The sequence below is a fragment of the Myotis daubentonii genome, chromosome 6 (genome assembly GCF_963259705.1).
Source record: "Myotis daubentonii chromosome 6, mMyoDau2.1, whole genome shotgun sequence".
NCBI classification, from domain to species: domain Eukaryota; kingdom Metazoa; phylum Chordata; class Mammalia; order Chiroptera; family Vespertilionidae; genus Myotis; species Myotis daubentonii.
The window spans coordinates 84,996,670-85,009,921 of NC_081845.1; the positions used below are offsets into that span (position 1 = coordinate 84,996,670).

At 52.4% G+C, this 13,252-nt stretch overlaps 1 protein-coding gene across 1 annotated transcript; it reads left to right on the forward strand.

Moving 5' to 3' along the window:
* The first annotated feature begins 4,960 nt into the window (after nucleotides 1-4,960).
* Nucleotides 4,961-13,056, forward strand: TCTE1 (t-complex-associated-testis-expressed 1). Its single transcript, XM_059699665.1, has 4 exons — nucleotides 4,961-5,283; nucleotides 6,727-7,295; nucleotides 10,464-10,913; nucleotides 12,201-13,056. The coding sequence occupies exons 1-4, from the start codon at nucleotides 5,043-5,045 to the stop codon at nucleotides 12,408-12,410; spliced, it is 1,470 nt and encodes a 489-aa protein (XP_059555648.1). The 5' UTR covers nucleotides 4,961-5,042; the 3' UTR covers nucleotides 12,411-13,056.
* The last annotated feature ends 196 nt before the right edge of the window (nucleotides 13,057-13,252 follow it).

Here is a 13,252-nt window from a genome sequence, read left to right on the forward strand (position 1 = left end):
CATGGAAGTAAAAGAGCTTCGTTTCAAATAGACATTAACGCAAACCTTAGCTTCTCCACTCGCTAGCTGTGTGAAGTGTAGCAAGTTACTTAATCTTTCTAAGTGCCTGTTTCCTCCCTTGTGAAATGGGGCTAATGATGTTATAACAACAATCATAATTCTCAACAATAAATCTGAAGATTCAGTAAGTTAGGGTCAGACGTCTAACATCTTCATTTTAATATCTAACATATATCTCTAAGGCCAGCACTATATGAAATGCCTCATGCACATTAGTTCCTGTGAAGTAAGAATTACCATCCCCATTGATAGAGAAAGAAATGGGGGCTTGGTGGGGTAAAGTGACTTAAGGTCTCTCAGATGCTGGGGGGCAGAGTGGTTTGACCTTAGTCGGTGTAACCCCTGAGTCCTTGGCCAGCCGCTACACTGCCTCCCGCTTTGCGCATACTACTGACAGCCTGCAAGTCCTTTTCTGTATAGGCAAGGACATGGCTCCCAGAACGCTTGTCCGCCAAACAGCCATCGAAAATAAGGACAGCCCTGGCCAAACCGGGGCATCTCATCACTTACATTACCTGTAGAAGGCAGATCTTAACACCTAACTCTGAGTTATGGCCTGAATGTGGTTCCAGGGTGGGGGCCTGGAAGGGAAATAGCTGCCTTCAGTAAGGGATCCCTATGTCTTTCTGTCTACTTCCACTTGGACAAACCCAAGGAGGACTCTGATTGGCTTGCAGCAGGTGGCCACCCTGAGCCAATAGCTTTGACCGATACAGGATACGCCTATGGGCCAGAATCTATTATCAGAAGGGCTAGGGCAGCCCCAAACAACAGCTGCCTCACCTACTGCAGACCTCACACTGGCTAGGGGCCAGGGATCAAAATGAGTAGCGAGGAGTCCCTGCCCCCTGAGGAGCTCACAGTCTAGTGTGGCTGTGGGGGGAGAGGGGTCAATCAGATCGCTGAAGTGACACAGGCGCTGGGGGTCTGATAAAGGGAGCGACGAGAAAGGCTGAAAGGTGTCAGAGGAAGAGGTGCTTGAGCTCAGGCCCCAAAGTACCCCTGCTTCCTGAGCTGAAATGGGGGGGAAGGCGGGGGAAAGGCATTCCAAGCAGAAGGAACAGCATGAGCAAAGGCCGGGCAGCATGAACGGGCTGATGTGTGCCAGAGGCAGAGAGCGTCCAGTGGCAGAGTGCCTCCTCTGCTGAGCTGAGGAAGCTGAGCTGTACCAGCGCGCAGTGGGGAGGCCTGGCATGGCAGCTGTGGGGAGGCCAGATGTGAGGGGACCACCCTGGATGCAGACCCAGGTGCTGGGCAGCTGAAGCTACCATCCAGGCAGGCAGCGAGGTCCGAGGTCCGGGCTGAGGCAGCAGCAGGAGGGAGATTATGGATGCTGGGTTGGGAGGCAGCACCGAGGGGCTCCAACAGTAACCAGATGTCGGGGGCAGGAGAAGAGTGGCGACTCCCGGCTTCCGGTTCAGGCATCTGGATGGCGAGGTAGGGCGCCAGGAGGAGGATTGGTTTGGAGGAGGCACCGACTTCTCTTGAGGGACAGTTGAGTTTGAGGGAGCTGGGAGGCAGGCCAGTGGGCCTGCGATCCATCAACAGGAGTGAGGCAGGGCGAGTAGGCAGAACCCCGAGGAACCTCACCCAGGAGTGGGCAGAGGAAGGAGCCTGCGCCAGAGACTTTGGGGAAGAATGAAGAGAGAGGTGGGCCCTAACCGGTCTGGCTCAGTGGATAGAGCGACGGCCTGCGGACTGAAGGGTCCCGGGTTCGATTCTGGTCGGGGGCATGTGCCTTGGTTGCGGGCACATCCCCAGTGGGGGGTGTGCAGGGGGTGTGTGCAGGAGGCAGCTGATCGATGTTTCTAACTCTCTATCCCTCTCCCTTCCTCTCTGTAAAAAATCAATGAAATATATTTTTTAAAAAAGAGAGAGAGAGGTGGGAGGGGAGCCAAGAGAGTGGCAGCCTTGTGGTTGAGAGGGCAGGGGTCAAGGTCACCACCTGCCAGGGAGGGACCACACCTTATTTCATCTTTGTAACATTAATAACAGAGAAGGCAAGGAGTGTGTTCATATCTTTTTAAATATACTTTGGTATATATTTTATTCGTTTTTAATAGTAGATTTTTTAAAAATCATCTGGAACTAAAACTCTCCTTAGAAGAATCCTCTGTGTTGGGAAGTAATTTGCTTGCCAAAAATATTTTTGTAATATCTTTTTTTTGAAAACTCAAGAAGTTACTAAGTGAAAACAATCAACTCTGACCTTACTATGAGGTCAATGGTTTCCACATTTGCCTTTCAAGTGACATCAGACGCGGTGGATATGGAGGTTTCTGTGAACATCACGGGACGGTAGGGGCGCTGTTTCACCCCAGCCATGGGTGCGGAGCCCATGGAGGCTGCTCTGCCCTTTCCTTTCTGGCGGGGGCTCCGGGCTCTGGGACCCACCCCGGGACTCCTCCTGCAGTGTCCCGCCCGGGGGAGGCTGCAGGCTCCAAACCGCAGTGAGAGAGGTTAGGGCCAGACCTCAGGAAGGAAGGCCGGGTCCTGAGACAGCGGGCATTAGTCCATGCGGCTGGGCCCACCCAGCTCCTCAGAGTGCCCAGGCCGGACCGGGTGGGGTTGCCCAACACGTGGCCTCCCAGGACGGCGAGGCCTGACGGTACAGTGAGTGACGCCTGGAGAGCCAGCTCCAGGGCAACGCCCTCCGGTCCCTGGGGCTTCCCCTGCCAGGCTGGGCCCTGCTCCCGTGGGGGTGCTGCCAGGGATGCACTGGGCCTGAGGGGAATGCAGGAGTGCTTCAGGGAGCCCAGAGGCGGAGCTAGCAGGAACAGGGCCGGTCTGCTGTCTGTCCTCCTCTCCGGCTCTCTGTCCTTCCATCCAGCCCTGAACGCAGCCACTGCCGCCTGGAGACAGGGAAGGGCCGCACTCCAAGGTCCCCTCTCGGTGTCCAGGGTGTCCTCTCCGCAGCCTAGGACCCTGTCCTTCCTCGTGCCTTCGTCCTCCACACACGCCCTCCAGGGCCCTTTTTCTGATGTGAAACTAAGTATTATCCAATATTATCCATACTAGTCAAATGTTTTAGACCAATCCCCACAATGCCTGCATAGGAAGATGAGGAGGCTGGAACTCAGACAGGTTAAGTAACCTGGCCAAAGGTCACATCACCGGCAAAGCCAGAAATGCAAAGTCATGTGCTGCCTCTCAGCAGCACCCTCCTGGCCACACCCTCCGAGGGGCCCTTACCCAGAAAGCCCCAGCTGGTTACTCCACAATTCCGGACCCAATCTGTGACTTTGCATTTGATTTGCATAAGGGTGTCACAAATACAGAGCTCTCTCCCCGACGGCCCCCCTCCTTCTCCTCCTCTTTTTCTCTGTCTCACTCATGCACACGCACAGCCAGGCTCTTCCTCCTCGAGATGCCTGGCGGGCTGGGGAGCGCCATCTGGTCTCCTCCATCTGCCCAGGAAACCTTTGCTGGTTCAGAGTGTTCCTTCCCACCCGGCACTCCTCAGGGCCCCAGGCCGGGGAGCAGAGCTGCGGGGAAGCCGCCTGGAGGAGTTGCTGTGTGCTGGGCAGCCCCTTTCCGGTCTGCAGTCTCAGGGCAGCGGGCAGGAGTGCACAAATGGGGGGAGGGTTCCCCAGCCCCAGATACATCCTCTCTCTTCTGTCTTCAGCCCCAGATTTAGCTGCCTTTTCACCTCCCACGACTTCCTGCTGCCATCTGGAGTGCTGGGAGGCTGGAGAACTAGAAGGAAGACTGGGGTGGGGGTTGAAGGGAGGGGGCCCAGAGCTCGAGCCCTCAGAGGGGAGGAGGAAAAGAAGGTGCTGGCACCCTGGACAGAGAGTGGACCCAGTGCCCCCTTCCCTTACTCTCTCAGCGGCACTGTCCAAAACAGTAGCCACCAGCTACTTCCGATTTAGAAGGAAACAGAAACTCAGATATGAAAAAATAAATATAAAATATCTCAATAACTTTTAGATAGATGAGATATTTAAACGATAATATTTTGGACATATTGGGTTAAGTATGAAATTAATTTCACCTGTTTCTCTCTGCCTTTTTAATGTGGCGACTGAAAAGTTTCAAGTGGTATGTGTGGCTTGCATTACATTTATGGCCAGGAAGTTGCTGTTCTGTAAGTACTTACTGCAGGGAGCTGTTTTGAACTAAATGGTTCTTTATTATACCTCGGTCTTTTGGCTCTACACACGCCCATCACTCAGCCTCAGAGAGGCAGTACAATGTAGGGGTAAGAATGTGAACTTGATAGACTGAGTTTAGGTCCTTTCTTGTTTGTTTGCTTTTAAATATGTTTTTATTGGTTTTAGAGAGAGAAGAAGGGAGAAGGAGAAAAAGAAACATCAATGCGAGAGAGAAACATCCATCTGACCAACGACCTTTAGGTGCATGGGATGCCGCTCTCAACCAGCCAGGACCCATTCTTGTTAGTTTTAAGCTGTGTGACATCGGGCAAGTCAGTTAACCTCTCTGTGTTTTAGTTTCACATCAGAAAAATGGGAATAATACAAGTGCTTATCTCAAAAAGGCTATTGCCAGGATTACATGAGTCAATATGCATACTAAGAAGAGTGTTCAGCATACAGCAACTGCTTGGACTGGCCATATCGTTATCATTATCTAAAATACAGGGCTGTTACTTGCTACACATGTGTCGACATATACTATGCCTCTCTGGGTGCATTCCCTCCTCCCAATCATCTTATCGGTAACTGTCATCCTCATTTCACGGAGAAGGCACCTGAAACTCAGAGAGGTTCAGTAACTTGCCCAAAGCCACACAGCTAGTCAACGGGGTTTGCCCCTGGATCTGCTCTCCTCCAGAGACTGACCCTTAAGAACCACTCTGTGCTCTCTCTCTCTCGATAAATGCCCACCAAGACCCTCCAAAGTAACACCTCTACCCCCTCCTCTGGCCCCAGGTTCCCACCAGCATCAAGGACCTGCCAGTGTGAGAAACTTCCTGTCACAAGGCCATCTCCACGGGGTCACCTGCCCCTGGGTTGCCAGTCATGAGCACACAGGATACCCTAACAACAGCGTCAACCTCGCCTCAAGCTGCAGGCCAACCCTCGAGCTCAGGCTCGAAGTTCACAAAGAGCTCCCCAGCCACCTGGAAGTCCAGGGGTCCAAATCATGGGCCCAATGTGCGTCTGATGCGCAGGATCATCGCCGAGGATGCTGAGTGGTCACTGGCCATCGTCCCCCTGCTCACAGATCTCTGCATTCGACACATTGTCAAGAACTTCCGGAGTGAGTCTGTTGTGCCAGGGGCAGGAGGGAGAAGCCAGGAGCAGGGTGGATGGGGACAGCCTGGAGGAGAGGTCTCAGAGGCTGGGTCCTGGGCAGCCCCTCCCCTCCCACACAGCACTTCCCTTTGACCCCTGCAGCCAGGACAGTGTCTCCTGCTGTCCCCACTTCCAGGCCCCACTAGACTCCTGCCCGCAACATGCCCTCCATGTCTATGCCCTCTCCTCACCTTTCCCACTCTCTCCAACAAAACCCAGCCCAAACCCTAGTGACCGCCTCCTCCGGAAAGCCCTCCCTGGTTGACTGACCTTTATTTACACTCTTGGAGTCTTCTGTGGCATGTATAGGTTCTTGGTTTTTTTCTTCCCTCTGTGCACTGTAAATGTTCATACTTTTCAAAGACAAGTTGGATGGGGAGCTCTCTGAGGACAGGGCCATCTTTTTTTCTACAGCATCTATCACTACCTGACCTACAATATATTCCTTTGACTTGTTTATTGTCTGCCTCCCCTCATAAGAAGAAGCGGCTTCCTTCATTTCATTCACTCTTGAACCCTCAGCACTTAGAACAGTGTCTGACACATAGTAGGTGCTCACAAAAATTTATTTTTTTATTTATTTTATTTATGTATTTATTTTTTATTTTATTTTATTATTTTATTATGAAAGAGAGGGCTAAGGGACTGCTTGGCTAGAGGAACCAAACATCCCCATTTGCCTGCCTCCTTAGGCTTTTATTGTAACAACAGCTAGAACTAAAATTAACTATTAGATACTATCAGTCAGGTAAGCAATCCTTGAGAAGACACATGCGTCTGCAGTGTCCTTTAAGCAAGGCCGTCTGAAGACTAAGCATAAAGATTCCAGGAAAACACCCAGGGCTCAGACTTGTTTGGAAAAGTCAAGGCAGGGGCGGTTGTCTTCGGCCAACTCCTGCCCCGTCCTCCCCACCTCTCCCCCTATTTTGTTTTGTTGGATGCAGAGGACAGAGGGAGGCGGTGAAGGACGCGAGTTCACTGCTCTAGTTCCGATTTTACAAATCTGCCGCCATTTTTAATCCTTCAAAAAAATTTTTTTAATTTTGAAATGAATGAAGCAAATCAAATTAGGAGCCTCTGAGGTCAGGACTTGTCCCCCATCAGACTAAGTGATGACTGAGGGCTGGGCCTGAGAGTCTTCCTCAGACTGGGTGCTCCCTGCGGCCCGATGCTGCCATGTCAACGTTCAGGGAAGGCAGGCCCCGAAGCCAGGGGCTGTGTCTACCCCTCAGATGGAAGCTTCCCTGGGAGTCAAGTCTGATTCCCTCTCCGTCAGGGCTCCCTGAGGACAAGGGAGGGGCTTCCCTTCCCGCAGTGCCCCCAGGCAGGCCCAGCCCAGGGCCCCATGGGGTGGGGGGGGTGGTGTCCCCAACACCGTGACTCCGGCTTTCCTCCCTCGGTCCCGAAGACAACCCGATCCTGACGCAGCTGCTCCCCGAGCACCAGCAGAAGGTCCTGCGCCAGCTGCCCCCGGACCTGCCGCTGGCCGTGACCGCCAACCTGATCGACGACGAGAACTACTGGCACCGCTGCTGCGAGCAGCGCTGGCCCGTGTGCCACCTGGACTGCCACGGCGGCAGCTGGAAACGCCTGTTCTTCGAGCGGCACCTGGAGAACCTGATCAAGCACTTCATCCCGGACTCCACGGACCCCGCCGTGATCCTGGACCTGCTGCCGCTCTGCAGGAACTACGTGCGCAGGATCCGCGTGGACCAGTTCCTCCCGCCAGTGCAGCTGCGGCCCCTGCAGCACAGCGGGGACCAGTCGGACTCGGGCAGCGAGGGAGAGATGGAGGAGCCCTCCATGGACCACTACCAGCTGGGCGAGCTGGTGGCCGGCCTGAGCCAGCTGGAGGAGCTGGACCTGGTGTACGGCATCAAGGACTGTGGCATGAACTTCGAGTGGAACCTCTTTCTCTTCACTTACCGCGACTGCCAGTCCCTGGCGGCGACCATTAAGGCCTGCCACACCCTGAAGGTACCACCTGCCCCTCGGCCTTGCCCCGCTTCCAGTCTCGGCATCTCTCCGATCCCCTCTCACCTTCTGTGCCCCAGCTCTCCTCATCTTCCTCCTCTCCTTTTCTTAGTCACTGATCCAGTGTCCTTTAAAATATATATATATATATAATTTTATTTATTTATTTATTTTTACAGAGAGGAAGGGGAAGGGATAGAGAATTCGAAACATCAATGAGAGAGAAACATCGATCAGCTGCCTCCTGCACACCTCCTACTGGGGATGTGCCCACAACCAAGGTATATGCCCTTGACTGGAATCGAACCTGGGACCCTTCAGTCCGCAGGAGGACGCGCCATCCACTGAGCCAAACCGGTTAGGGCTCGAGTGTCCTTTTATGCACCCTGCACCCAGCCGGGTTCTGAGGATGCAGAGATGAGGGAGGCACTGCCCTCCCAGCTCACCAGCTATTTATTCCTTCGACAAACATCTGCGCTCCGGGCCCTGTCCTAGGTGCTGAAGATTCCGCTTTGAGCAAAATCATACCACTTGTGCCCTCTAGAGTTAACGTCTAGTGCGATGAAAGACACTAATCAGCAATCATGTGAATGTAAAACTGCAACTAGGATATTTGCCAGATTTAGAAGAAGAAAAAAAACACTACAAAAAAAGGGCGTCCAGTTAAATTTGAATTCCAGATACATATTGAATGATTTTTTAGTATAAATATGTCCCAAATATTCTGGTTGGAAGAGAGAGAGCCTGCCAGGAAATCAGAGAAGGAAGAAAAGGGGACACCGGGTTGTTTGAGCCCAGGAAGGAGTGCATCTCAAGAAGAGAGGGTGAGCCCTGGCTGGTTTGGCTCAGTGGATAGAGCACTGGCCTTCGGACTGACGGGTCCCGGGTTTGAATCCAGTCAAGGGCACATACCGGTTGCGGCTTGATCCCTGGCCCTGGTCAGGGCGCATGCAGGAGCAACCAATTCATGTGTCTCTTTCACATCATGTTTCTGTCTCTCTCCCTCCTTTCCACTATCTCTATTAATCAATGGGAAAATCTCCTCCGGTGAGGAGTAACAAAAAGAAGGAGGAGGAGGAGGAGGAGGAGGAGGAGGAGGAGGAGGAGGAGGAGGAGGAGGAGGAGGAGGAGGAGGAGGAGGAGGAGGAGAGAGTGTGAGCCCTAGCTGGTTTGGCTCAGTGGATAGAGTGTCAGCCTGAGAACTGAAGGTTCTCATGTTCAATTCCTGTCAAGGGCACATGCTCCTGTTGTGGACTCAATCCCCAGTGGGGGGCATGCAGGAGGCAGCCAATCAATGATTCTCTCATCATTGATGTTTCTCTCTCTCCCTCTCACTTCCTCTTTGAAATCAATAAAAATATATTTTTTAAAAAAGGAAGAAGAGTGGGTGACCAGCAATGGGGTGGAGTGGAGCTGAGGCCTGGACTTAGCAAATGTGGAGGTTACTTGGGGGAGGGGGTAGCTCTGTCAGTGGAGTGCCAGGAGCAGGGGCCAGATCGGCGTGCTGGAGTGATTTATGGAGAGAGTGGGAATTGAGGAAACTGGATGTCAGTGATCAACTTTTTCAAGAACTTGGCTGTGAAAGGGGAAGAAGGTAGAGTAGAAATAGCTGATGGGGGGTAGGGTGGGTTTTCTTAAGAAGAAACTTGCATGTGTTTAAAACCAATGAAAATTTCCATCCAATTGCAAGAAATGGGTTGAGTCCAGGACAGAGGGTACAGGCTCATTGACCGTGGAAGGTTCCTGAGAAGGCAGGAGGGTGGGATCCAGGACTGAGATGGGGCGGTTGGCCCTGGGCAGAGGGAAGAGTGGGTGTGGTGGGATGTTGTGTTCGATATAGGAGGATGAGGGGTTCCCATTCAATGGCTGGGAGGCAGGAGGACATTTACCTGCTGAGAGGAGGCTTTAGGGTGACCCCTGAAGTTTGAGGAGGTTGGAGAAGGCTGAAAGTGTTGTAGATTATGAGAGAATATGTTGGCCAGAGAAACAGAGTTGAGGGCTATTGGTGGTTCCAGCGAAACCATCCAGTTCTGTCACAGGACATTTTCTTTTTCTTTCTTTCTTTCTTTCTTTCTTTCTTTCTTTCTTTCTTTCTTTCTTTCTTTTAAAAACATATTTTATTGATTTTTTACAGAGAGAAAGGGAGAGGGATAGAGAGTTACAAACATCAATGAGAGAAAAAAATTGATCAGCTGCCTCCTGTGGGGATGTGCCCACAACCAAGATACATGCTCTTGACCAGAATTGAACCTGGGACCCTTCAGTCCACAAGCCAACGCTCTATCCACTGAGCCAACTGGTTAGGGCTGTCATGAGACATTTTCCATCATGTCAGTTGCCTGGGCACAGACACGCAGAAGATAAGAGAGTGGGCTGGACCCAGCTTGGAGCCTTGCAAGGTAGATGCAATGAAAAGGTGAGAAACAAAAGACTCTCCGCTGGCTAAGAGGGGTGTGAAGAAAGGAGAGGACTAATGGATAGGGAGGGAGCGAACAGGCCAGCCACTCCGAGGTCCCAAGTAAGAGGGAGGAGTGGAACAAGCCAGTGAGAAGGAAAGGGATGGGGGCTCCCATCTCCCATGTTCATAATGCTAACCCTACGCCCTTTCTTTATCTCTTTACTTCATCCCATCCATTTCCCGGTTCTCACCCTTCCCACTTTCTCCTGGTTCTTATCCTGAGTGCCTCTCCTTGCCATGGTGGATCTTGGCCAGCTGAGGAGGGTCTGGCAAGGGGCTGCTGGGTCAAACAGGCCTGGATTCAAAACCTGCCTCCACAGCTCAATCACAGCGTGACTGGGCAAGTGATATGTCCACCCTCTGCCTCCATTTCCTGTCTGTAAAGTGGAGAGACCTCATTCTACCTCACTGGGATGCTGAGGCTGAGAGATAATGGTTATGACATGTTCTAGCAGCATGCCCAGCGCATAGTCATTTCTCAAGAAATGGTAGCCTTTCCCCCTACCAGCTGCCAGCGGTTCTGCCCCACTCTGCCATGTTAGGCAGGCCAGCGAGGCAGCCAACACAAGGTGAGCAGAACCTCAGGCCTCCCTGTAGCTCCCTCTTCTACCTGCAGAAGGCAGGCAGGCAGGCAGGCAGATGATCCCTGGCTACCAGGTGCTATGGACCCTTTACCTGCCCACAGATCTTTTTTTTTTTTTTTCTGCCCATAGGTCTTTAGGCTGACCCGAAGCAAGGTGGATGACAACAAGGCACGCATCCTAATCCGCAGCCTCCTGGACCACCCGGCCCTTGAGAAGCTGGACCTGTCACACAACTGCATCGGGGACCGTGGCGCACGTGCGGCCGCCAAGCTGCTGAGCCACAGCCGCCTGCATGTGCTCAACCTGGCCAACAACCAGGTGCGTGCGCCTGGTGCCCAGTCGCTGGCTCACGCCCTGGCACACAACACCAACCTCCTCTCCCTCAACCTGCGCCTCAACTGCATTGAGGATGAGGGCGGCCAGGCACTTGCCCACGCCTTGCAGACCAATAAGTGCCTCACCACGCTGCACCTTGGTGGGAACGAGCTGTCGGAGCCTACGGCCACACTCCTCTCCCAGGTGCTCTCTGTCAACACCACACTCACCAAAATCAACCTGTCCTGCAACCACATAGGACCGGTGAGCCACAGCTCCTGGGGAAGGGAGGGCCACGGGGAGCCCCTGGGCCTTGGGGGTGGGGGTAGAACCCACCTGTCATGGGGCACTTACCAGGTGATTGTTAAGATCATTTAGCACTTTGGGCCTTCATTTTCTCATCTGTAAAATGGGGATAATAACAGTATCTACCTCAAAGTGTACTGGGAGGATTAAATTAGTTATACTGTAAAGCAATTAACCATTGCAGGCACTGGGTAGGTCTTTAGTAATTGCTATCAGTTACTCAGGGTTATAGACTATGCTTGGTATCCACTAGCCATTGTTTTCCTCTCACCCTCACTGCTATCTGGTAAAATGCGTATTCTTAACCTTACTTTACAGATGGAAAATTGAGTCTCAGAGACGTTAGTGAGTTGCCTGAGAGCATCTAATCAGTAGGAGGTGGCAAAGCTGTGATTAAACCCAGGACTGATCAAAAGCTGGGGTTCTTTCCAATAGACAAATGTCTCTCAAATTTCCTTAAGTTGCAGAGTAAGAAATGCAGTTTCTATGAACAGCTGGTGAACATATACAAGGATGTAATATAATTGAAATGTACTGTTAACTGCTTGGTATATCTGCTGATGTTTTCCTTTATCGTCTACCTCATTTTTTTTTAAATAAATGCTTCTGTATTGCATTGACTTTGCAACAAACATGCTTTAGGGTCACAACCATAGAAGAGCAGCATTCGGCCTCCCAATATGAAATTCTTTCACATTGGGCCTAGCCCACCCACCCCGGAAGAGGCTGAAGCTGTGAGGAGTAGTGAACAGGGCCCTCTGTGTACTCCACTTAGGGCCCTGCATCTTCTACCAACCCCTCCCCGCCTCTCCACCCCCCCACCTCCCCCCCTTACCCCCGCCCAAAGAACACTCACTGTCTCCAGAGGGGGTGCTCTTGGCTGCAAGTAACAGAGACCTTAGGCAGCAATTGACTTCAACAAGAGGACTATTCATTATGTCCCATTATCAGAAGCCCCAGGGTTGGGGGTCCTGGGGTTGGAAATTCCTTGGCTCGGTGCCAGCCCCTGCTCTGCCGTCCCAGCCACTGCCGTGTCCTCTCTGGGCTCCTCGTGTGGCCCCAGGACAGCTGCTGCAGCTCACGGAGGACAGAATGGAGAAAATGTCAGCCTGCTGCACAAATAGGCTGAGCACTGTTCTGTGGAACTCCTGTTCCAGCCACCTCTCTCTGTAAATATGTATATGAGTGTGTGTGGTCCTGGGTAGTGATGTAAACAAAGACCCTTTCCCTGTGCTCCTCTCCCAGGACGGCGGGAAGCAGCTCCTGGAAGGCATGTCAGACAACAAGACGCTCCTGGAGTTTGACCTGCGCCTGTCCGATGTAGCCCAGGAGAGCGAATACCTCATTGGCCAGGCCCTCTGTGCCAACCGCGAAGAAGCCCGCCAGCGGGGCTCGAATCCCAGCCACTTCTCGGCACCACTCACTGCCAAGGGCCCCGAGAACCCTGTGGGATAGGAGAGGGGCCAGGGCTGGGCAGTAACCACTCTGGGCCACTGCCCTACCCCCCCCCCCCCCCCGTCATGCCCCTCGTGCCTGCTGCAGAGTGTCACACTGGAACACAGGGAGTGAAGGAGACCACGAAGATCCTGGGGTGTGATCAAAGGTTGAGTGCATGTATACATAATGTTTCCTATTAGGATTATGATTGCCAGGATGTAAGTTCCCCATTCTATATAGAATAATAAAATTTCATCAAGAATCTGAACAGTGCCCAGCCGGCATGGCTCAGTGGTTGAGCATCAATTCCTGGTCAGGCCACACGCCCAGGTTGTGGGTTCGATCCCCAGTGTGGGGTGTGCCGGAGGCAGCTGATCAATGATTCTCTCTCATCATTGATGTTTCTATCTCTCTCTCCCTCTCCCTTCCTCTCTGAAATCAAATATATATATATTTTAAGGGTTGAGTGTATGAAGATGTGAGGAGGGGGACGGACCTAGGGTAGGGGGAGAAGGAGTATTAAATAGGACCCAGACCACAACCCAGGGAGATGGTATTACTAGAACCCCTGAAATAAATTACTTCTTCCAGGTATAAGGAGAGGCAGAGAGAACTCTGAGGGACTGTGCCTGCCCAGACTCCCCAGGGGGCCACCCATAACCCTGACCCTCATTCACACCTTCCTCTTTACTGAACAGATCTTTGACCTTTTAACCTCTCTCTCTCTCTCTCTCTCTCTCTCTCCCCCCCCCCACCCTCGCCCCTGCAGACCCCACCTCCCTACTGCCTGACTGCTTAAGTAACCCAGTTCCACAGACCATGACATCCCCTAACCTTCCCCACAACCTGGGAGGGGGAAA